Genomic DNA, 24,984 nt, shown 5'->3' with positions numbered 1-24,984 from the left:
TGAAATTCCACGTTTTAATGCGAGGATTTCAACATGTTTAAGGTATATTTTATGAATACTGAAAGTCCATAAGAGTCCATGATGATTCAACAGAAGATTAACACAGAATAGCATACAATGATTTAAAAAACAAAAAGTCTGGGTGTCATTTCCTACTCAACAAAAATTACCTGAAATTGGACCAGTGTGCTCATTCATTTCATAAGTACAAAGTACAAAGAGGTCTAAAAAAATGTTTTTAAAACATACAAAAACACTCAAACACAGAAATAAGAATAACAATGAAAACACATTAAAAGGCAATGTTCCTTCTGCAATTTTACACATAAACAGCAGAAGGCACCCTTCCCCTTGAACTCCCAAATTCAGCATTAAAAAGAAGAAAATCTGATAGAAAAATATGAAATGCCCTGTGCATTATTTCGCTCTGAAACCCATCAGTGTAAAATACAGCTTCCTGAGTGTGGCATTAAGGCGTTTAGTGTTAACTTTAAAAAAATAAAAAAGGAGCTTTATGTTCCTATGGTGCTGGGCTCAGGAAGATGTTAAAGACCACAGCAAAGATCACACAGAGTATGTAGCCTACTATGCACAGCCAGAAACGTGGGTCTTTAAGTAGCTTCTGGTTGTAAGCGCTGAAGAAGACGTAGCCGACGGTCATCCCGGCCACGATTCCTCCAAAATGAGCCACAAAGGACACCTGGGGGGAGAGAAGATACAGTCAGGTTGCAGAGCTAGCCTGTAGGCCTAATTACCCAAATTAAATGGAACATAGGACCCTTGACTACTGTCATCTGACCTCACACCCAAAAACACTTGCAGAACCAGTTTGACAAACAACACAAAGAGTCTGTAAAAAAAAAAAAAAAAAAGGGAGATACCAAGGCAGGGGAGAGAATAAGGAATCAGGTTTTTAAGAGTCTGTAGTCTGGTAATCAGTAGGAACAATTAAAAACTGAAAGAAAGTATGGAGTCAAAGGACAAAGGTCACCATTTCTCAATGTGGATTACAGATTTAAAAAAGATATGCACTGTGGGGGAAATGTGTTGGTTTCCAGTCTTTGCCCATTAGTATGCGCCCATACAGAGAGGTGTAGAAGTACAATCAAGTCCCAGCAAGAGCTACTGATCTTGCCTGTAGCAACAAGCAAATTAAACCCATCACCAAACACTGTCAAGTTTGGGGGAGGCTAGCTGCATTAGCTGGATTGTGTTTGTTTTTTAATTCTGGGGGGGGTAGAAAAATCATACCTGCATACCAGCCTCCTGGCTGAAAAATCTTCTGTAGAAGGCAAATCCAAAATCTGAGCCAACTGTGAAGAAAGAAAGTAATAAATGTAACATTTCTAAAGTGTGATGACAGCTGTTAGAAAACTAACAAAATGGGTTGAAAACACACTGGTGAACATACCAAATATCACAATGGCGAGGATACGAAATATTCCAAGGAGAGGAATCATCTCTCGGAAATTCTGTGAAATTAAACCATATTATCAGCCACTGTGCTGATATTTTATCTTACAAAGTGCAGTAAACAAAAATGAGCTTGAAAACAGAGTGAATGCTTCACAAAGCAGAAATGCCACAATAATTGTATAGTAATATGCTTAAACATTGAGTGTGTGCTCAGTAGTTCAAGAACATATATTCTCTTAAAATGACATTCCGAAACTATCAATATGACATTTATTTAAAAAATTTTTAAGTCAGCTGGTACTGTGCACACTATTCATTCATTCAACCTTAATTTATACTCAAGAGATCTTTGAGGGGCGACCCTCATTCACAATGCCATTGAGTCGAATTACAAAGATAAAACAGAAAGGAAGAAACACGATCATAAAAAAGGACAATAAAACTTTCTGACTATGGTATGGATTGGACCACCAATGTTATGTTTATATTCACATCAAATCGATAGTCTTGTCCGTTCTTTACTTTCAAAATCTCTCAAATTCTCTTAATGTCTATTTTTATCCTATCTGAACATTACGTTGTGGTAAAAATTGAGGTGTGGAAGGACTCTTCTCACATACAAACAACAAAGTAAGCACTGAAATGCTGATGTTCATACCAACTCTGAACTTTATGTAAACTTACCACTACTGCGTTCATAAAATAGCCTCCTAACAGGGCATAAACACCCCCAGAAGCTCCCACCAAAGCACTGTAAGGATCAAAGATGGAGCTGGCCAACGAGCCTGAGGGGAAACAGAAATTATCAGTTTTAAAATCAGTGGTATTTCTGACGGCAGGGACTCACTCCAACACAAACAGGAAAACCCAACTTCAAGGCGAGTAAGAGTTGGGTGCATTCACAACCCCCCCCCCCCAAGAGCAAGCATTTGGTGCGGCAGTGGGGAGGAAGAAAATCCTTTTTATAGGCAGAAATCTCGTACAGACCCCGACTCTTTGTGGGCAGCCATCTGCTGTTGGTTGGGACACGGAGACACTGATACAGATATGGAAAAATATGATTCATAATAATTATAGCAGTTGGAATGATGAACAGTAGCAATTATGGTACCAATAAAGATAATAGAACTAGACTGGAAATAATGATAGTAGCAGTGCAGGGCGTAGCAGGGCATTGAGCAGGACCACGGCAGCAGCTGCACAAAAATAAAAATACTTTTACTCTATCAGGGTAAAAAAACAAGTCATGCTTACCTGCCAAGACGCCAGCGAGGTAAACCATTCCTACTTCAAATCCTTTGTGGACCAGTTCCAGCGGGATGCCCACCAGCAGCTGCATCACCAGGTTGCCCACAATATGCTGCACACTAGACAGGCAGGGGTGGAGAATAAGCAGGATACACTTCACCATGGAGGTAAAATGTCATACAGGGGGGTGGATGGAATATCAGAAACACCCGTGGCTCTGCAGTAAATACCAGCTGGTGATAATAATACCAATGTAGGGATTTTAAGGGTGTTTTTTTCTATAGTTTTGTTATTTTAAACAAATCCCATGAAAAGACCACAAACACTTCCCTACCGCTTCTGTGGCCACAAGCCTATTTGTCCCACTGAAAATGCAAATCTTTAAAAACGGCTGTCAAATATACGGTAAATGTGTAACTGTAGGTTTTAACGAATGTTACTCAAACAGGAGTAAATAGTGTTTTTGTTGGGGACTATTTTCAGCTGTGGATTAACACACATGTGGTGAGGATTTCTGGAAGCAGGACGTTATATGTGAGATTGACTCATGGGATCTGTTGGGAAAAATATAGACTATCACCAGCCCTATCCTCTAAGCAAATATCCTGTTAGGTGTGTTTAAGTTAGTGTTGGCGTGTGACTGTGACCACTGTTCCTCTTGCTAATCTAGTTTTCCGATGTGCTTCTGTGTAGTCATGATTTTTGGTTTTCCCGTGTTCCTGTGGCTTATGTACTCATGATTTTTAACTGATGGTTTGCTTGCAACATCACATGCAGTATTTTGACAGATGTGCCAGTAACTCAGGCCTCTGTATACCTCTATAAGCTCGCCTCTGTAACTGTGAATATGAAGTAATTCATAAGCTTCAAATTCACAATTCAAAAGTGTCAAAATCCTGACGACATGTACCAAACACAGGAACGCTTAATAAATAAAGAGTCACAGTGGTTACAACCTGCAGTTTCAAAAATGACAACCGAATTGAATCAACACCTCTGACAGCATCAAAAAACCCACAAAGATTATGAGCTTCACCAAACTGATCTTTGCTGCAGGGCCATGATACTGTACTCTCAAGTGTCTGCGGGTATTTGTCCATTCTCAACACTGACTCAAGCTTTCATCATGTAATTAAAGGTATCTAAGGAACACCCTTGCTTACCCAGCGTGGACAAACATGTAGGAGAGAAAGCGCCATGCCTCCTTCCTGCACTCAGGCTTGTATGAGAGCGGGCTTTTCCAGATGCCTTCATCCAGGGTCACCCACTGCTTCTGAGGCTTCCACACAGCATAGTAGATAAACACTGCCAGCTGATGAAGACCAGAATATCAGAATATACACACTTCTAGTCTTTAAGAACGTGATAAAAAAAAAAGTCAAACAATTGTACTTTTGTCCAAATAACACTGTCTGCCTTTAAGGTGCAGCAGCAGCAGATGTTGGGGTCGACGCTAAATCCCCAAACAGCTGCGAAAATAATAATGGGAAGGATGAATCAGAAATACAGATGTTCTAGTGTGTTTAACCGACCACAGAAAATCCCCCAGTGTGATCGTTCATTGCAGCTCATACGTCTGAAGGCCTGCGTCTGTGGGAATATAAAGTGATGGCATGCTGGGAACAAACACTGCGGCTAAGTCAATCTTCTCTGGGTAAATAAAGTGCCTTCTCCCCCAAATAAGAAAATATTCACAGACATTCAAATGCAGTGACATTGGACATCTGTGAGCTACAAAGAGTGAGCTGTTCATCAAGTACGAGTAGGCAAGTGTGCAAAACACTCAGTGATAAGAGTTAAGCAACAGCCACAATTATTTTACATGTTATAGGCGTATGGTTTCATCCACAGATAGTAATAATGTAAAAGGAATATCCAAATGGATTCAATTTAAAAGCACTTAATTTCTCCCATTTAAGGCATTACATTATTGTTTTACAATATTATCATTTATAGTGTGTTAATACACCAGCCTCCAAAAGGTGTCCACAGGTGGAATTATTGTTGTTGACGAACACATTAATAGACATTTACATCTGCTTCCAACTACATAATTATATACATAATTTGGGGGTGGCAGTAGCTCAGTCCGTAGGGACTTGGGTTGGGAACCGGAGGGTCGCTGGTTCAAGTCCCAGTACGGACCAAAGCACCAGAGCCAGGTGCTCTTGAGCAAGGCACCGTACCCCCCCCAACCGCTCAGGGCGCTGGTCCAGCACTGGCAGCCCACTCACTCTGACATCTCTCCATTTGTGCATGAATAGGTCCTGAGCATGTGTGTGTATTTCAGGCCTGTGTGTAGTGATTTCTAACAAACAGAGTGTAAATTGTAATTTCCCCACTGGGGATCAATAAACAGTATAAATTATAGTGTGTTACCATTTTTTTCATATTTTCATTTCCTGCCTGTTAATGCTAAATAAGGGGATAATGATAATATAAAGAAAAAAGAAGGACCACCACAAAGTAAACTGACCATCTCTTCTGCTACGACAGCTCAAAAGTCTTATGGCTTCTGGACTAAAACCAAACTTGCTACGGTTTGTTTTTCATACAGGCAATTTGAATAGCATTCCTGGTGGCTTTAGCTTAAAGTTGTTTTAAAAAAAAAAAAAAGACAGTATACCTCCATTTAAAGCCATAGGTTTCAAGGCAAAATGAGGCCACAGCATCCCCCCTCCTGCTATTGCAACAAATCACCCACTAATCCTCCACATTCCACAATTTATTTACCTGAAAGTCAAAGAGACATGCTGGCTTTCTGTTTACGCAATCAAGAAAAAGCATCTCTGAATCCTTCCAGTGAGGATCAACTGCACCAGGTCAAAGCTACTTTATGAATTGGCAGAGATGCCAACACAGACAGAACGAACAAAATGAGCGCTCATTGCTGTACAAGAGCTTCTCAGTTCAGAGCTTAGTTGTTATAAAAATCACAGATTTCGATTAAAAATATCACACCCAGGCTTCTTTAACTTTGCCTCAACACATGCTCTACTGAATACAACCACAGCAAATCTATACAGTAATTAACACACTGACTGCATGCTGGATTTATAATTAGATCACAGAATCCATACTGATCGTCCCAGTACTCAAACAATGTGTGTGTCATGTACATTCAGGGCAAGAGCTACCTCTGCAATACTGATGAGGATGATGAAGATGGGCGGTGGGCAGCAGTTGGCCCGTTCCAGGTACTTTTCACGAAGATCTTCTGGAAGCATCCATCTGGACATAGAATGATGGAACTTCTCACAACATCCCATTTCTCTGTCATTATCAGGCTGGTCTTCTTCACCCCTAAATCGTCTCCCATCTCGGTCCACGGGGAACGGCTCCTCCTGCTCGATGTCGATATCCTCCATCACTGCTCCAGTCCTACACAGCAGATTTAATAGTCTGAGTTAAAGATGAGTGAAATGACAGCCTGCAAATTAACCATTACGATGAAACATCTCTCTAAAACAGCTTCAATAAAAACATTATAACCTTCACGAATGTAGAATTTATTGCACGGCCTGCTGTATTAGACTGCATTAGTTTAAACTAGGTGTACCTTATAAACTGGCAACTATTGAGATATAAAATTACATATACTGTAACATCTATATTGCTACTATTCTAACACACAAATTACTTCTCTCATGATTTAAAGTGCCTAGAAGCTGATCACCATAGATTAATAAATATGCTATCACAGGCTAATCCCTCAAGTACTTCTGTCCTAAAAATAGATAGAACTGGCAACTAGAGCTGCAAACCACAATTATTTATAGTATGGATTAATCGTTTTGTCTATTTAATTTGAGAAAATAGTGAAAAATGCCAGTTATAACTCACACAGCCAAAGGTTTGGTCTTCAGACAGCTTACCTAGGGCTGGGTACCAAATTCAATACTTTTTAGGCACAGACCGAATTGCCTCTAAAGTATTGAGTATTGAAAAAGGCCTCATCATTCAATACCAAATTTCAATACCTAAGGAGTAAATCTCATCAGCGTCAGTGAGCCAATAAGTATGCAGCATGCTTCTACCAAGATCTAAAAATGCTGGTGATTGGCTGTCTAACATTTAGGAACCGGTATCAAAGTCACGGTATTGGTACTGGTACTGGTATTGGTATCGAAAATGTTTAAATGATACCCAGCCCTAGTCTTACTTCATCCAAAAGCTAAAGATATTCAGTTTACTATCATGCATGATAAAGAAAAGCATCAAATTCTAACATCTGAGAAAATATGAAAATAGTAATAAAATAATAAAATTTAATTTTCTACTGATTGACTAATGAAATAATTTACTAATCTTAGCAGCTCTACTGACAACAAAATTAAATACATCTATTCTACACATAAAACATGCATAATTTTCTACAATTGTCAGACCCCAGAGTCCAAGAGTTAATAGCCTAGCTACTACAATGTTGTGTTCAAGTGGAAGAGATGTAATCTAACTAATCTAACTGTAGTCTTACACTTGGAAAGAAGAATATTATACTGAATGCCAGATATCAATCAATCAATAAATCAATCTATTTATTTGTCACGTTAAATCATATAAACTACAATTCCAGTGTAATGTAATATATCATGTAAAAAAGTTGACAGGAATTAACAATTACTGACTGAACGCTCACTACAAATGACTCCTGAAATGTCCAGTATTACACTACTGAATACATGTAGTTCAAAGTAATTAAACGCATTCCTTTAGTGGGGCCTTGCTCAAGTACAACTAACAGTAGGCTAAATCAAATGTGCAAAAACAGAGGTTTTACCCAAAAACACACTAAACATGAAATAGCATTACTTCTCCTTTTGAGCTCTAGGCTTAGACAGAAGATGATAGAGAATACAGTTAAAGTAGCCTTTCAAAGCAGCCTAAGTTACATTGACTTACAGCCGCCTGTTGATTTGCGTTTCCTGTTTACTGGGCTTTGTTGATGATAATACTCTAAATGGGTCAATGTTGTGGTTTAGAAACTATTCCTGGCAACTTAAATAAAATGTAGTCTGGTTAAGGCTCCTCGCCATTGTAAAGTTTTCTAGTTTGTTATGAATGAAGTCGACCTAACTTTGGCCTTTACTCACCTAATCCTTCAACAGGAAGAGTGCAGATGGCTCCAAGCGGTCCCAAACGCATAAATATTGACTCAACTAAACTGATTCAAACAGCTCGATGTGTGTGCTGAAGAGTGCATATAGGTTCATATACTGTACTGGAGTTCAAAATACTGAACAAAAACGTTTTCAACACCATTCCTCCATGTTTTCGGACAACCCGCGGAGTCCCTTCAACCCGACCGCCGTCCGTCACTCTGTGGGATCCGAAGGAGAAAAAAAAAAGGAAAACAAAAAGCACTTGGAGATAATTATAGACCTTCCATTGCTTGTTCCTGCAAGAAGCTTCCTTCCTCAGCCTTAACAACCCACAGATACTCTTCCACTAAACTACAGGAGAGTTTCACAGAAACACAACGAATACTGATGTCTGCAACCTGCGCACAACTACAGGATACCTGTTTCCCCGTGCCACACCTGGGGTCAGTGACGTCACCGACACGTTATTCAAATCAGCTCTGCAAACAAACACACACACACACACACACACACACACACACACACACACACACACACACACACACACACACACACACACACACACACACACACACACACACCGTACCATCACCTCTCCACCCACACACCCCAGCGGAGAGAAAAAGGCAATAACAGCGACCATCTTTGATCCATGGTGCCATATATATTCATATAGATTATACAGCGTCTAATTCATTAAAGTGCACTGAGGTTAAAGTTCCACTTTAATATAAATGTTGCATTACCTCACATGTACCACAAGGTGGAAGTAGTGTCCACAATTAGGAACAATGGGATGGTTGTATACGTTTACAATAGAGGTTGCTAGCTAAAGTAAAGATTTTAGATACATTTTTATATTAACAATGTCATCAGCAGGTGGTGTAATAGCATTTTCTAATCACCCTGATTGCCAGTGGATAATGCTATTCTCATTTCTTTAAATAATTTCTGTTTTAATCCAAATTATATTGCACATTAATAATAAATTAGCAGATATAAAAATAGTCCAGTCATTTTAAGCCAAAATGGTGGTCAACCTTGAACAAATTGCAACAGAAGCAAACTCAACTGATTTTGTATCCTCAATATGTCCTGAGTAAGGGAAAAAAAAAAGCCCCGAAGAATGCCATTAGGAGAAAGTTTAGAAAAAGACCTAACTATAGCCTATTCATACTCATATTCATATTCATTCTTTTTCTCACATCAATTGGGTAAAAATGTTAACCTTTAGATATCACCATGACAATTACTGAGTTGATTACTTACATCAAGACAAACAAAACATGTATTACAAGTTTTTTGAAATTGTTTGTTAACACGGGCAAACGGACGGTGCATAATCTAAGTATGTATGTGCCAATTTGCATAAATACCACAACAGCTCTAAACATTGGGTATAGCCAGGTGAAAATGTCTTGTTGAATCTTGTTGACATATAACAGTAAAAGACTTAATGTTACGGTCTGAATGGAACCCATTTAGGCTAGCCATAAGCATTAATACATAGAGGTGGGAAGAAGTACTTTAAACCAGCCTTTATTAATTATTATTGCAGAGATGGGGAACAGGACCTACCTTTTGTCTTCTGCATTCTCCTTACCCTTGTGTCCTGTTCTTTCCTCAGACTCATCCCCCAGAAACCCACGGACCCAGCCTCAAACTCCATCTCTTTCATAGAATTTCTTTGAGAAAACAACACATTTTATCTTCAAAACTACTTACGACCATATCCGTCCAAAAAGATGGACATAGACCTTCTGGTGAGATAAGGCCGATGCAATTTATAATTATTCTCACAGTCCATTACTTAAATTAATTTTGTTGATTCCTCGTTTTGTGTATAAAATGTCAGAAACCCAAACCCAAAGATATTCCATTCATAATTATTTAAAACAGGAAAAAAAAGAAACAAGGTTTAGCATTTTTGCTTAAAACATTTCAAAAAAATAATAGATCACCAAAATAGTAATTTTCAGTCTATCACCTGCTTCATTTTTAGATGAGATTGTCTTCAACTTTTAAGCTAACATGGATTCTTTAGGGGCTCGGGGGAAATGGGAAAGTAAAACATCCACAGTTAAATTTAGCAAACTTCCTTTGCTGAGAAGATCATGTGATAGTAGGGAAAGCTCTAGAACTACCCAGATTACAAAAACTCATATACAGTTGTGTTCAGAATAATAGCAGTGTGTTTAAAAATAATAAATAATAAAAGTGAATAATGCACACTGCACATTCAATTCCAAATCAAAACATGACCAAAATTGATCAAGTTTGTGTTATACCTTTACAGAAAGTGAAGAAAAAGGAATATTAGGCTGTTCAAAAAAATAGCAGTATTTGCATTTTTCTTTACAAACTCAAACATTTACTGTATGAACTGAAAAATGTCTCAAGGGTTTGCTTTACTTTGAATCACTGCACTAATATTTAGTTGCATAACCATTATTTCTGAGAACTGCTTCACATCTGTGTTGCATGGAGTCGACCAACTTCTGGCACCTGTGAACAGGTATTCCAGCCCAGGACGATTGAACTACATTCCACAATCTCTCTGCATTACTGGGTTTTGCCTCAGAAACAGCATTTTTGTTTTTTCTTGTTCATCTGGAACCAAGACTTTGCTCGCTTACTGGTGTGTTCTGGGTCATTGTCTTGTTGAAAGACCCATTTCAAAGGCATTTCCTCTTCAGCATAAGGCAACATGACCTCAAGTATTTTGATGTATTGAAACTGATCCATGATCCCTGGTATGTGATAAATAGGCCCAACACCACAGTATGAGAAACATCCCCATAACATGATTTTTGCACCACTGTGCTTTACTGTCTTCACAGTGAACTGTGGCTTGAATTCAGTGCAGGGGGGTCGTCGGACAAACTGTCTGTGGCCCCTAGACCCAAAAAGAACAATTTTGCTCTCATCAGTCCACAGAATGTTGCCCCATTTCTCCTTTGGCCAGTCAATGTGTCCTTTGAAATTTGCCAACCTATTCAGTATATGTCTTTTTTTCAGCAAAGGGACTTTGCGGGGGTTTCTAGCTGATAGCTTTGCTTCACATAGCCTTCTTCTGATGGTAACAGTACTCACAGGTAACTTTAAGTCTTCTTTGATTTTCCTGGAGCTGATCATTGGTTGAGCCTTTGCCATTTTGGCTATTCTTCGATCCATTCGAATGATAGTTGACCGTTTTTTCCCCCACGTCGTTCATGCTTTGGATGCCATTTCAAGGCATTTGAAATCATTTTGGCTGAGCAGACTATACTTTTCTGCACTTCTTTATGTTTTCCCCTCTCCAATCAACTTTTTAATCAAAGTCCGCTGTTCCTCAGGGCAATGTCTGGAACGACCTATTTTGCTGAGTATTTCAGTGTGAAATGCACTATAACCAGCATGCCCAACATTTGCTTCCTTCCTTCCTTAAATATGGGCCATAATTGACACCTGTTTCTTCACAGAATCAATCACCTCACTAACTGAACACAACACTGCTATTATTTTGAACATGCCCCTTTCAATTACAGATTCAATTACGCAGAATAAGCAGCATGCATGTCATGACTGTTGGTTTTCTATGACTCTACAACACTTACTAGTAAATTATTTGCCATGTAGAAATATCACTTCAAGCAAAAGATTTGATTTATGAGGTTAGTGATGTTGGACTGCTATTATTTTGAACACAACTGTATGTTTCAAGAAAACATCACAGGCAACAGATTTTAATCACAGAACTTTTATTTTTTTCAAAAGGGAGAAAAATCCACTTTCTCAGGTAAACAGTTGAGAGGAGGGGGGGGGCGCAAGAAAAGGGGGACAATGTGAGAAGCAAGAGCCATTAAATACAGCTGCTGAAGGTTATACAGAATGATCACATGAGCCAATAAGCTTTTTCTACAGCGCCGGCAAGAGATTTGACACAGATTTGCTTTAGTCCGGATTTCCAGAAAGAGCATATGAACAAAATAAAAAAAAAAAAAAAAAAAAAAAAAGGGTTGGGCTTCATACATAGTTTATCTTTCAGATTCTTCTAACTTTTGGCCAGCAGCAATAGTTTGAAAGTAAGAAATCAACATTTGGATTAAAAATAGGATAAACCATGGCACCCAAACAGTTTGAGATGGGGGGGAGGGGAGGGTAGGGTAGGGAAATAAAATGAAAATCAAGTGGAAGGGAGGGCAGTAGAAGAGCAGCTGTCTCGTGAGAGGAAGCTGGGATCTCATCATGGGGAGTTCAAGAGACATCTGAAACACATAAAATGATTTGATACTGTAGTCAGACACGGTAACAATCAAATCATCCCTTTTAACTCCAAACAGCTCAAAACAAGAAATGTATACTTTGACAGAATTGTTGTCTTTCTGAAGGAAAGGGTGGTTTAAAATACTTACAACTAGCAGGCCGGGCCCCGTATCTTCGCATGATCTGGTCTTGTGTGAATTTCACAAAAGATTCATATTGTTCTGGAAACAGAAGAAGATGAAGGTGAGGATGTGTGGATTCAAACACCGCCTTTCTAGGTCTTTTTTGTGCACCTGCTTTGTCCCCTTTCAGGTGGCAAACAACAAAACGGTGCACACACAGCAAACATCTGGCCAAACTGCTGAGTCTCAGCTTGTTAAACTACTGTTCAGTCTCCTGCTCACCGTGATCACCTATAGTATGTTTAATACAGCCAAACCCACAGTATAAATTCTCATTTATGTAGTTCTCCGTTTCTCTGTTGTCAGAAAACCGAACGATCGCAGCTGATAAATAATACTTGACAAAATCAACATATTACTATAGCCTAATGACAATGCCTCTACAGTGGGATCGCCTATTTTGACATTCACAAAAAGTGATCACAAAAGGAAACCGCTTAGTGGGGATGGAGGGAAAGTTTGCTTCAACTGCTACACCAAAGTCTACCATCTTTATTGCACTCGTTTCCTGCCCATTTACAGTCTTGGCATCTAGAAGCATATATAAACTCTGGGGGTAGCATGGATGCCAGCGCTGCAGACGTTATCAGTTATGATATGAAAATAACCTCAAAAAAGGGAGGGGGCAGGATGTCTCTCACTTTTACTGTACCTCACTGCCAGAACATAAAAAGTGCTGTCTGAGTCAATTGAGAGTGTGCTGGTCTCATAGTTGTTTTTTTTAAAAGATTATTTTTTGGGCTTTTCTGCCTTTATTGATAGGACAGGTAGGTGAGAAAGGGGAGAGAGAGAGAGAGAGGGGGAAGACATGCAGGAAATCGTTACAGGGCAGATTCGAACCCTGGACCTCTGCGTCGAGGCATAAACCTCTCAGTATGTGTGCGCCTGCTCTACCCACTGACCCAACCCGGCCACTGGTCTTAGAGTTTTTATATATTTTTGAAGAGCAATGTTTATTACCTGCGAGTTTTGTGTTAAGGATCTGTTCGTACTCCTCCCGGATCTTCTCCTCGTGGTCTTTAAGCAGCCGCTCACACAGATAGCTCACCTGCTTCAGTGTAAACGAGGGCTGGTCCTTCCTTGAGGCACCTGAAAAACACAAAAAAATAAATAAATAAATAAATAAATTGGATCGGCTATGAAAGGGCTGAATCGCTCACATTTCCGGCGCAGCGATAAGTCACAGAGACAGAAGTGTCCTCTCTCCAGAAATAGGTGCTGGGCCAGGTGCAAATTTACTGCTTTGCCGTCGGTCGTTCGTCACCTCTGCCAGCCAACAGGGTCATGCAGCACTAATGTGGACCCTTTCCCTCCCCAATGTCTCTGTCACAGCGCAACTGGAGCCAGCGTTAGCCAGGTGATCCTTACCCAGAGGCCTTTGAGGGCTGCCGTGAGCCGTTTAAAAGACTAAAATGTTTGTAAATCACAGGAGAGGATGGCAGAGCGCGGATGAAGGTTTAACGGCTGTCTCAGAGACAGAAAGAGGCCGGGATAGTAACAGTGCAGTCAGTGTGATCTATGAGACCAGCATGCAGAGCGAGAAGGAAAAACACCAGAGGGGCTTGGATTACATCTCGCACCCAAACTGCCAAATTGTGCCTTAAGCATCATACTGCATCAGGAGGAGCAGAAACTAACCGCAAATGTACAATTTTTGTCAATATGAATGGTACATTTGTTGCATTTTTTTTTATGATGGGCACACATTTAAACAAAAAGGTGGCTTGTAACAAACCGTTAATCCACTACAATCTGCATGCATTTTAGGTGCCAGTGTAGCAAGTAATATATTGACCGTTGTATGTTTTCAATAAATAATTTAACTAAAAAAACAATAAAGTTTTGACTATGTGGACTGCAATTTTGAAAAGAAGAGAAAAACTCAACCACCAACAATTCAATTACAATTTTCTTTTCTGGGTTTAATCTTCTGTGATTTAGACGTTTACCCGTATGACATTTGGATTTATTAACTGGTTTACAAAGAAAATGTTGCATCATCTCTTTACTTTTTGAGCTCTTCACACACAGTAAATGATCGTTATTCCATGACACATTTTTTTTTGCACTTTATATCCATTTGATTAGTTATCCTTTCAGAAATGATGAAGCATGAGAGAACTGTTTTTGGAGTTCCATCTGAAACACATCCATTGCACATAACAGTAATCTGAGAAAATGATAATAAAGCAGATTTCTGACTGAAGTCAGATGAGAGAGACATCTCCATTTCAGAAGTGGGTTGGATTTGGCACAAACAACTATAAATCTTTTACAAACTCACATCTGGAATCACAATCACTCTGCCCTTGTGATTGTTTGGATGAGCAGCAGTAGCCTGCCTCTTGAGACACGTGTTGGTCATGCAGGTCCAGCCAAGGATCTTTTGGCAGGCCTTGCAGAATGAATGACCTTATCATTCGTAACGGTTACAAAGATTAGGCTTACAAAAGATGGCATTCTGGGTTTTTTTTGTGATGGTTTTGGTGTCTGAGTTGGCTGTCACTTCAAGGACTTGCTAACCAGAACAAAACAAAGCAGACATGTTATTTAATCACCCGTGTAGCAGAGATTTTTACCTGCAGAAGTACAACACCCTCCTACAGCTCTCAACAAACTCAAACTGATCTAAACAGCGACTTAAATGTTACTGCACTCCACACTCAACACCAAAAGAGGGACGTTTCTGTAAGTGGTAGTCAGCGTTACCACCTCTATCATGTCCAATTACATTTCTTGCCCACCGCCCCCACCGTCGTTTTGCTTTTTTATTTTTTATATATAGAAATAAAACCCATTTAATTAATCTGCTCTGCTCAGCAGCGTTGCAGAACAGAGTAGCAGGAGTTAGATTTCACTCATCAACTGAGGAGACTGACAAGACAACAGAGGATTTGGTGTCAAAGTGAAAAGCAAAAGTGCAGAATCCAATCATTTATATCGTTTATAATATTATAAATGTATTAGTATGTTTTCTTGCCAGATTCAGTTGGGGTGAAAATAGACCAGAAACCAGATAGTGAGCCAACCACGGAGCTCAGCGCCGCTATGGTCTAAACAGCCCAAATTGGTTTACATCACATATATATATATATATACAGTCTATGGTAACATGGGGGCCCGAAGGGAAGCGGGCAGCGCTTCGGGGAGCTTCCGCCTCCCGTCTTAACCTGGCGGTTGCAAAATGAGCCGCGCAGCAAAGCTCGACCAGAGGTCCGAAGAGGCCAGACACAGCCTCGGTGCATTTACCGTGTAATCAGTAACACCGGTGTTGTCATGACTTCATTAACCGATGGGAAAATGTCCTCACCTGTGAGCTGCTTTCACAGAATGCACACTTGTTTAGCATGTTTGTTCGGATGGAGAAAAACATCCATAAACTCGCACCAATGGTGCCAGGCTGTATTATTAGAGCTGTCCATGACCAGAAAATGTGGCCTTTGGAGTAAAAGCCATAAAGTTTATACTGTATGTGTGTACGGCCAACAGTAAATTCACCTACCTGGTGGGGAGCTGGGAGCGTTGAGGGAGGAACTGGGGCTGGGGGCATCACTGGAGCTACAGGCCTCAGTCTGGTTGAAGGCCCCTTCCAGCTGCCGCCGCCTCTGGATCCGGCTGTACTCCTGACGGAGGTTCTGGAAGATCTGCTCTGTAGGGAGCAAACAGAAACAAGGTCACAAACTGTTTAAACTGGGACAGAGGACACCCAGAAATGGACACATTTTCCAACCCTGTGGCAGTTATGAGTGGTGCTCCCAATGGGCTGCAAAAGTAAATGCGTTCCTGACTTTCTCACTTTGTTGCTTGGATGTCATTGCAACAAGTCACATTATTAAAAACCTTTGCTTTTTGTAATGAAACTGCAAAATAACATCAAAAGGAATTCTAAATCTAGCCGCAGTAGTTGTACCAGTTGCTTTATATTCCACGTCTGCAACAGAAATTCATTACAGGAATGAAACGATCAGTTTTTTCATTATTTTAGACTTGTGTGTTCAATACTACACACGCCACATTCATATGATGTTGAATGTATTCCAGCATTAAAAAGAACTATTACGGGAAGGCATAATCACTCAGTGTTCTTAAGCTGAACTACAGCTATGCTCACATCCTCTGTGGCATCTCTAACCAAACACGGGTTCCAAAGAATCATCGACAGAAAGTAGAGACGTGAAAGACTGCCCGCGAGATACTTTCTACAGCTGTGACAAACACACACAAAGCAGAACTAACAGACCTTCTGATCCTGTGAATTTCACTTCTCTTCCGAATGTTTTTCATGACGTTGGCATCATGCAAAGCTACAGCTGGTGAAAAGGTTCACGTTAAAGCTACAACTAGGGTTGGGTACCGAAACCTGGTGGCATGTTGGCACTGCGTTTCGACTTAATGGAGCATTCAATTGCACCTTGTAAACTTAAGAAACTCAAGCGGTTGTTGTAAAGTACCTTTCTGCCAACTAGTGGTTCTTCTTTTTGTTGTTTAACAGCAATTGACGGTAAAATACTTTATTAGATTTTAAACAAATTATTTAAAATTTGACCTTATGGCCTTAGCAATGAACAAGCCGTTCCTTAATGTCACCAACTTGTTTTGTGCTCTTTTGTCACGTATCGATTCAGGCACGTTCAGGCACCACACTGTTCTAAAAGTATTGTTTTAGGACCGGTAGTGGAAAAACCCAATGAGTTTTGGTGGATGTACAAAATAAACTTGATTTGTGTGGAAAGATCTGTGTAATACAAGAATGCAATGCAGAAGATGTAAAACAGGATATCAATTGTCTCACTATATGATACACTTGATTACCTGTGCTTCTAGCCTAATTGAAAAGGTTTTACGTACCACTACTGGCCAGCTACGTACTGTACAGCCCAGATAAATAATGCCAATTTATATGGTAATTACCCGTTGTGCTAAAAGTCAGAAAAGCGCTTAAGAGGATTATCTGCAGTGACATGTAGGATGTACAGAAAAATAACCATATGCTTTGTTTTAAAGTTCCTGAGGCATTGTAACTGAAACTAGCATTTTACATTGTAAAAAAAACATTAATTAATCGTTTATTTTTCAAGCAAAAATGGCAAACATTTGATGGGTGTAGTTTTTCAATTGTGAGAATCTGCTGCTTTTCTTGGTCTTACATGACAGTACATTTAATATTTTTGGGTTTTGGATTATTGGTTGGAAAAAAAAAAAACTGTAGGACATTTACAGACTAAATGTATTGTATAATGTATTGAGTAAATCATAGGTTCATCATTAACAAAAGATCATAGTTGTAGCCTTACAATTTATACTTAACTTGTAAAATCAGTACAGTACTCTGTACTGTAGGTGCACGTGACAGGTCAAGAAAGTGACTAGGCCTTTACCATCTCAAATATGTCCTTAGGATGAAGCCTACGCTGCAGCTGCTGTCCAGTATCGAAACAACTTAAACAGCTGGGTCACAGCCAGCACACACATCTTATTATATGGCTAAAGGGGCTGTACTCGACATTTAGTATTTTGAGTACAGTCCCTTTAAATGTAGAGAGGGACTTTATCTTACTCAAGTCATACAGGGGGTGAAGCATAGTCCCTATATATGTTGCGCCTCTATCTGAGGAACCGTGCCTCATTTATCTTGGGAGGGGAGCGTGCTAGAAGCCATGTTGCCACTTCAGCCTGTTCATCCGCAATCTTGTTTAGATGGTGAGAAAAGCAGCATCTTCTCTACAAAGCCATTTTAGGAAAGCCATGTTCTATGTCGTCATGCCCTTTTAAACTGGTGCCTTCGCAGAGACACCCTCCTCTTGCTGTGTGTGGCGTCTGAAACCTTTCAGCATTAACAATACAGGACCCTAATCCGACAGCCTGTTTATTTAGCTACCACAGGGCTTTTCACTTGTAATAAAGCCATGTCATTGCAGAGAGAACAACATCCCAACCTACAAACAGGCTGTAACAAGAAGTAAAACGATTAGCAGACTGACAGAAAATGTATGAACAATTTTGATCATTGGTCATTTCTTGAGGAAAAAATGCGAAATATTCACAGGTTCCAATAACTTAACTGTGAGGAGATGCTGTTTTTCTGTGTTTCATATCATTGTACATGAAATGTCTGGGTCTTTGAATGTAGGTCTGGCGAAGCAAACAATATGAAGACATAACCTTCGGCTCTGGGAAATTGTGATTTTGACATTATAGAGACTAAACTAATTTGAATAATTGTAATTATAATAAGCAGATTAACCAAAAATGAAAAGAAACGATAGCTAAAGCCTGTGTGTGTGTGTGCACGTACACAGGCAGAGAGTCTTGCTTTGTTAATTTTGTAGGAAGGTGTGGGGTTGCCGATCTTGCCACCTCTGCTTACCAATTTCCTGGGGGAAACCCTGTATTAGAAATGGGAACTCAACAAGATTGTTGTTTGAACAAAGACTTCATGAGCAAGATTGAGCAACATGCTGGCTCCAGAGAGAACTAAAACCAAAACTAACTTTATTTGGTACTTTACTTCTGTATAATTCTATCATGTAGTATTTATTCGTATGGAACTTCAGAAGACTGACAAGGGAATAACATGTGACAGCAGTCTAAAATGAATGGGTCCAATTGGATATCACTACTCCTGGGTACATCTGATTGACAAGTGAAAACCCTCTCCTGCTGCCTGTCACTTCCAGCTCTGCCAACCACTAGTAGTTCAACAGTGGGCGTTGCTTGGCAACAATGACCCTGCCACAACCAGGCCAAGCAATCAATCACAGAGACTTCCGGGAGCCAGGGGAACACAGTGGAGAAAGCCTCGGCTAAAAGGCTTAGGCACAGCCCAAACAGTGAATACGACAGATCGGCCAGATAGATTGGACGTGGTGGGGGAAGAGAAAACAAAGCTGACTCATTTCATTTCAACCTCCACTGCTAAAGAATTGTGGGGGGAGGTGGGTTTCGAATGTCCCAACTGCCAGGAAGTAGCTTGTGATGTATGGGTCAGTTGAAGTTGCCCTTCTGCAGTTAAGAATTTAAGTGACCGCCCATAGTTTCAAAACAGCTGACATGGGAAATGGCAACTAAAGAAGTCCATCAAAAAGCTAAATGATTTCCAGACATATTTGACTAATCCAATCTGGTGGGACTCATGCAGTGTTAAGTGGTCTAGCAGCCAAAGGTCATTGTTCCTGCCTTGACTTTAGTTAAAGGGGAGGAAATAAAAACATAAAAACTTAAAATGGTCCACATTTAACACCAATATCCACTAATAATGTATATGGTTTTTATTAGCAAGCTTCCCATCTCGGTTTACTATACCTTTTGATAAGCTGCACGTGAATTGTTTTTTAAAAGGAATAAATGCATCCGAGCAATTCAGTCCACATAAAAGTTTAACAGTTAGTAGTCAAATACAAAATTCCTCATTGCATTTAGGACACGTAGCAAAAACAGTAGTGGGACTACTTTGTAACCGTTTTTAAAATGTAATCTTCCAGACAAAGAGCTTTCTGACCAGACAGCAGGCTGCGTTTAGCTTTGGATACATGAGCAGTCTTGTAGCCTGACCTAGGTTTCAGGCCTAAACTATGACCTGCCCACTTTTCTACCCAAGCTGTAAATGTGACAGCCTATTAAGGCGCTTACCAACTGTTAGTACCAGCTCGGCGCCCCATCCTCCATTTTTCCATTGCAGATTTAGAAACTGCCACGACCTAACGTGACACACACACACACACACACAGAACGTCGAATGTGTGTTTTTGATTCTCGGCATGTGGCTGTTGCCACAGCCAGAAGACAAATTTTGTTTCAAAAGAAGCTGGAGGCAGAAAAAATAAAATAAAAAATGCGCCGCTGGCTAAACTATTTAAAAATGGCAGGTTTGGTCAGGACACCCCATTGACATATATATAATGGACCAACAGATCCCGTTGCTCTGGACGGAGACCAGTGAAGGATATTAGAACAACTTTTCCGGTGATGGCTGAGCGTTACTGAGCAGCCTCCAACTGAGAGAGACGACATAAATGTGCCGTGAGCAACCTGTCTGAAAGTTGTAAGTGTTCTGGTAGCTGTGCCAAGAGAAATCTCACTCATTCCGAATCTTGCAGAGACGGAGAGCGTAGGTATATGTAAGGAGATAACATAGGTACATGCTAATTATTGCTAACTAAAACGCTAGTTAACATTAGTAATTACACTTAAACAGCTAATGTGAGACGAAACTGCCTGCGTGCTTCTCCTGTACTGTACGGTAATTTCTCTACTGTGCGACAGTAAGTCGCATGGTTATGACACAATCGTTAGCCTATTTTTACAAAAACGTCTGCTACGGAGCCATAACGTGAGGTACAAGGTAATGGAGCCTTTTATACATTGTTGTGTTTCTTTAGAAATAAACAATGGACAAATAGAGTCCTTAAACCCTTCAGATGTAAAGTTATTCGCTGTCAATGGAATGCTAACGGGAGGTGATGGCTTGGTAGCATCAAAATTGCGCCATAGGAGCTATGCGGTCCGAGGAGAAGCTTACCCCCTTGGGACACCCCCGTCTGTCGCTAGCAATGACGACGCAGCGATTAGTGACGATTCTCTCTGACCAATCAGTAGTCTGCAGGTTTTCACGGCACCTTTTGGTATCGGCTCAGCTCGCTTGGAACCTCGACGGAGGCGATACTAAAAAAAGTACCTGTTGGCAGGTACCAGGTACTTTTTTTTCATAATGGAAAACCAAAAAAGGTTGAGCCGAGCAGGTAACATGTAGTGGAAAAACGCCATTAGATAACATCATGTCCCAGGAAAACACCAGCCTCACCTGTCACCTGGGGACATTTTACCTCCAAAGCACACGCCCAGACTGGCAGCACAAGAATCAGGCAGATGAGAACAGAGTGAGTGATCCTATCTACATAATGAAATAATTGTCTAAAGATACCTTGGCAGACACACAGCCTTGCTCACCACAAGCAAACCCCTAGCTGGAAAGCATGTGTGGGTAGAAATGGGTGAGAGGGATGACAGCTGACCTTTCACTAAATACAAAACTGCTTTCACTTGACAAACCACAGCAGAAAGGCAGGCTTGCAGTACCAGTCCTATAAGGGGCCTCTTTCTGGGTGAAGGTGAGTATAATACCTGGTATGTGGACCTCAGGTTTGCAGCAGACCAATTTGCATTACTTTACCCTTGCAGCTGATGTGCTTTAATTCAGCTAGGTAGACATGATTTGAACGAAATTGAACGCAAAAGAGTCCTGTTGGATTATTTTGCATAAAGTCCAGGCTAAATACGCATGTCAGCACAGACAACCTGGGAAAACTGATCCTAGTGATTCATTTTTTTGTACTGACGTCAGATTGCCTAAATGGTGTGTGCGATAACAGGGGCATGAAAATGTGTCTTCACCTCCAGGCACCTGCAATTGCAAGGAACTGCCATACCTTCTCAGACACAATACACTTCTCAATCACTATAAGTTGCTAACCAGAATGAGAATTACACAGTTCACCAGATGCAGAAGCAATTCACAGGAAGCCAGTTGTGACACCACCTCCACCTGTGTGTGTGTGTTTTTAATGCTCTCAACAAGGCTTCCCTGGCATTCTCTTTGAGCGATGTGCACCGCCCCCCCAGCATCATCTTGCAATGACGTGCACCGTGAAGCACATTATTTCTTACAGTGCACGAACAGGAGACCATGATTTTGCCTTTGGCTTCATAAATGATACACCAGGCACACTGTGCAATATTTGGGCTGTATGATCTCTTGTTAGTTTATTTATTGTTTTTCAATACAAAATAAATAATCCTCACTAATGGCTCACATTTCGCTTTCATTTTTCAAGTAACAAGTTATTCAACTCCCTGCAGGTAAATCATCTATGACGAACGTCAACTGAAACCTAAGTCAAGAAGCACAGAACTAGGGGGATAACTTAGCATTTGTCCCAGCTGTAGTTCATTATTATGGAAATAAGTTGATAATCTATTCATTAAAAACATTAAAAAGGGAAGAATTAAGCAGTTCTAAACCCCATTAACTGGTTTAATAAAAGGTTAAGTAGCTCAACACACAGCCACTGAGTACATATGGAGGATGGATCTCTCTCAAATCTAAATACTTCTTCTCCAAGCAGTTCCATGCCAAAGAAAACTGGTTATGAGAAATGCATTTGTGCATTTCTGATTTCTCTACAATCAAGATGAAAGCCAGTACACTTTATAGCAACAGAGTGCTAACTAGAACCATACATAACCCTGCTCTTTATAATATGCTGTGCTATTGGAATTGCATTCTTATTACTGGGGAGCACATAATGACAATCTAGGAGTTAACAGCATGGCTTAGCACAGGTAGTACATGTATATCCATCTTGTAATCCTCTGACATTTCATTAAGTGATCAAATAAATTAAAGGACGTCCAGCATTTTTTTTAATTAAAACATTTAAAAAGCTTAAGGATTAAGCCTCACTGCTATCATGCTGCTCAATCTGAGTGACTGGCACATACAATAAGCCTCACTGGATCGCAGTGCAGACATCTAGGTAATTATCTCGTGTCTAACGTTACTTGTGTGGCCCACACCCGTCCAACGCTTACAGCGGAGCTTTTCAAGTCAAAGGGAGAGTAGACGTGAGGCATAAAAGGAAATGAACAATGCCTTCCAGGCCTCAACAGGAGAAGAAATGGTTATGGTGCATAATGGTAACCCCCACCTCAATGCAAGACAATTGTGGCACTAAAGCCAAGGAGCATTACTATCCAGGCAGCTCCTCATTAACAGCCTGCTATGATGTGCCTGCTGCTGTGATGCCATTTGTCTTCTCAGGAGAGCCAACAGGCTGTATTATCACTCGTGTCAAAGTACAAGCAGGATCTTTTGTTTAAAGCCTATCCGTTTTTTAAATAAATGTTAAATTGAATAGTTTAAGAGATGTAATAGCCATGATAGTCCATGCAGTAGCTGCAGAATGTACAGGCGAAGCTGAACAAGGCAGTCATATAGCTAGCTAATGTAATATTCATTTTTCTCAATGCTAGTAATAGTATTTGATTTAGCTAGCTAACGTTAGCTATGCAAAGAACTTTGAAGCTAATATTTTCATGGGCAACTCAATATTAGCCTATGTAAGCTAATTCAGCCAACTATGCAACAATACAATGAGCTGGCAAGATGCCACCAACGAATACCGAGAGAGATACATCTACTTTGTGCACCCACTGATTTATTATGATTTGTAAAACGATCTGTTTCGGTAACTTAGCGACGACGCTCTTCCGCTAACGTTTAGCCTCCAACCCCCCTTCTGATTCTCTCAACTAGCTAGCTAACGTTAGCTATCCAATTCACTCCACCCAAACCCCCTCCCCCATGACACCCACCCTGAAACGCAGAAAAAACGTTAAATCTAGTTTAATTGTATACCTGGAGTGAGCCTGTTTTCGCCTCCTATGGCCGGAGGAGACATCGAATGCGTTGGGCTGTCGACCGGCGGACGGAGGTTGCATCTTTGCGGGGACGGAGCGCCAGGAGTCCCCGGTAGTGGATTGCACCTTCTCCGCTTGGGAGACTGGGGACTGAGGAGGGCCTCAAACTCCATCGACCGCTTTAACGTTGCTCCACAAGCCATGTTAGCTAAAGAAAACGGAAAAAATAAGTTGGAGAAAAACGACCCTCAAAAAGTGTGGTTTAAGTTTAACGCCCGTTGTTTGTACGTTAAACGTTGCTCGAATTTCTTGAGCCTTTCTTGCTCTCCACAACAACGGATCTTCTTCTCTGAGTAGTAAACCAACTGCCGACCCTGCCTGCTGAATTTTTAAAACGTCACAATGGCAGACCATACCATTGCTGGAAAGAGGGGGGTTCTCAAATATCTACAACACATTTTATTGTATATTTCACTGATTTAATTCGTAATTCTTATCCAAACTTACTTTTTTAACAGTGTACGTAAAATACATACTGGAATTCATTGCAATTTTGTTTTCTCTTATACCGTCTTTACGCTACAATTTCTAGCCGCCCAACCCTATTGTTGTTGTTGATTGATTTCCGTTGAACTCAAATTTAAGGTTCACGAGACGTCTGGTGGTGGTGGTCAGGTAAATCGGGTAGATTAAAAATGAACTCCAAAGTGATGTTAGACCATAGATATGTATTAGCTAGACTTTAATCTCCTTCAGTAGAAGGTAGATTTTATTTATTTATTTAGAATTTACCTCAGCTTTATTTATATAGCACCTTTCATGCAAGTATGCAGCACAAAGTGCTTCACAGAACAAAATTAAAACAACACAGATGAAAACAATACAAAAAATGAACAATAAAAATAAAATAAAATAAAACAATTTAAGCAAGACTAAAAATCACAACAATTAAGACAATAACATGTTAAAAAAAATACATGAAAGCCAAAAGAATAAAATAAACACTAGAGTTAAAAAACAAATATATATATATATATATATATATATATATATGCCTTAACTAACAGGCTTGACATTCTATTTATTTTTTTCCCCTGCAAATTAAACACAACGTTTGTGGATATATCATTGATGGATATTAGCCAGATAGGCCTACCCTTTTACAAAAGAGAGTGTTGCTGCATGGTGATAATGACCTGGAAAAAAGTCGCCCAGCAAAGTGCTCAATTACAATACTATACACTGTGACTGCAAATAGGAATTGTATTGTTTGGTATGCACAAAACATTTATATTGTAAGTAGAGATTACATCCTGATGTTATCTTGCTTTGTGTTATCAGCTACATGCTCCATACCACTCCTATTGTATCGCATG

The 24,984-nt window shown here is 40.1% G+C and overlaps 2 protein-coding genes across 3 annotated transcripts; both read right to left on the bottom strand.

The window, feature by feature from the left end:
• Positions 1-8,198, bottom strand: rhbdl2 (rhomboid, veinlet-like 2 (Drosophila)). 2 transcript variants are annotated; one of them, XM_031314644.2, is made up of 8 exons: positions 7,758-8,198; positions 5,802-6,066; positions 3,828-3,976; positions 2,671-2,783; positions 2,101-2,201; positions 1,412-1,472; positions 1,252-1,313; positions 1-700 (listed from the first exon to the last, which is right to left on the bottom strand). In XM_031314644.2, exons 2-8 carry the CDS (start codon positions 6,030-6,032, stop codon positions 521-523), a joined length of 897 nt encoding a protein of 298 aa, XP_031170504.1. In that variant the 5' UTR covers positions 6,033-6,066; positions 7,758-8,198; the 3' UTR covers positions 1-520. The 2 variants fall into 2 exon arrangements, with proteins under 2 accessions (XP_031170504.1, XP_031170513.1); XM_031314653.2 differs by having other exon boundaries at positions 5,802-6,045; positions 7,758-8,196.
• Positions 8,199-11,489: 3,291 nt separating this feature from the next.
• Positions 11,490-23,989, bottom strand: akirin1 (akirin 1). Its single transcript, XM_031314637.2, has 5 exons — positions 23,607-23,989; positions 15,696-15,842; positions 13,154-13,282; positions 12,161-12,232; positions 11,490-12,013 (listed from the first exon to the last, which is right to left on the bottom strand). The coding sequence occupies exons 1-5, from the start codon at positions 23,809-23,811 to the stop codon at positions 12,003-12,005; spliced, it is 564 nt and encodes a 187-aa protein (XP_031170497.1). The 5' UTR covers positions 23,812-23,989; the 3' UTR covers positions 11,490-12,002.
• Positions 23,990-24,984: the final 995 nt, after the last annotated feature.

Source organism: Sander lucioperca, chromosome 10 (genome assembly GCF_008315115.2).
Source record: "Sander lucioperca isolate FBNREF2018 chromosome 10, SLUC_FBN_1.2, whole genome shotgun sequence".
Classification (NCBI taxonomy): Eukaryota; Metazoa; Chordata; class Actinopteri; order Perciformes; family Percidae; genus Sander; species Sander lucioperca.
This window is presented reverse-complemented; position numbering and strand designations above follow the sequence as displayed.

Bases quoted from the DNA above. Each gene is read 5' to 3' on its own strand.
- rhbdl2 (XM_031314644.2), bottom strand. From the start codon at position 6,032: ATGGAGGATATCGACATCGAGCAGGAGGAGCCGTTCCCCGTGGACCGA. The intron at 2,202-2,670 runs GTAAGCATGACT...GTTTCCCCTCAG, and splicing joins CCTCGCTGGCGTCTTGGCAG to GCTCGTTGGCCAGCTCCATC. The intron at 1,473-2,100 runs GTAAGTTTACAT...TTAATTTCACAG, and splicing joins ATTTTATGAACGCAGTAGTG to AATTTCCGAGAGATGATTCC.
- akirin1 (XM_031314637.2), bottom strand. From the start codon at position 23,811: ATGGCTTGTGGAGCAACGTTAAAGCGGTCGATGGAGTTTGAGGCCCTC. The intron at 13,283-15,695 runs GTAGGTGAATTT...TGTGTTTTTCAG, and splicing joins CGCTCCCAGCTCCCCACCAG to GTGCCTCAAGGAAGGACCAG. The intron at 12,233-13,153 runs GTAATAAACATT...TTCTGTTTCCAG, and splicing joins CCTTAACACAAAACTCGCAG to AACAATATGAATCTTTTGTG.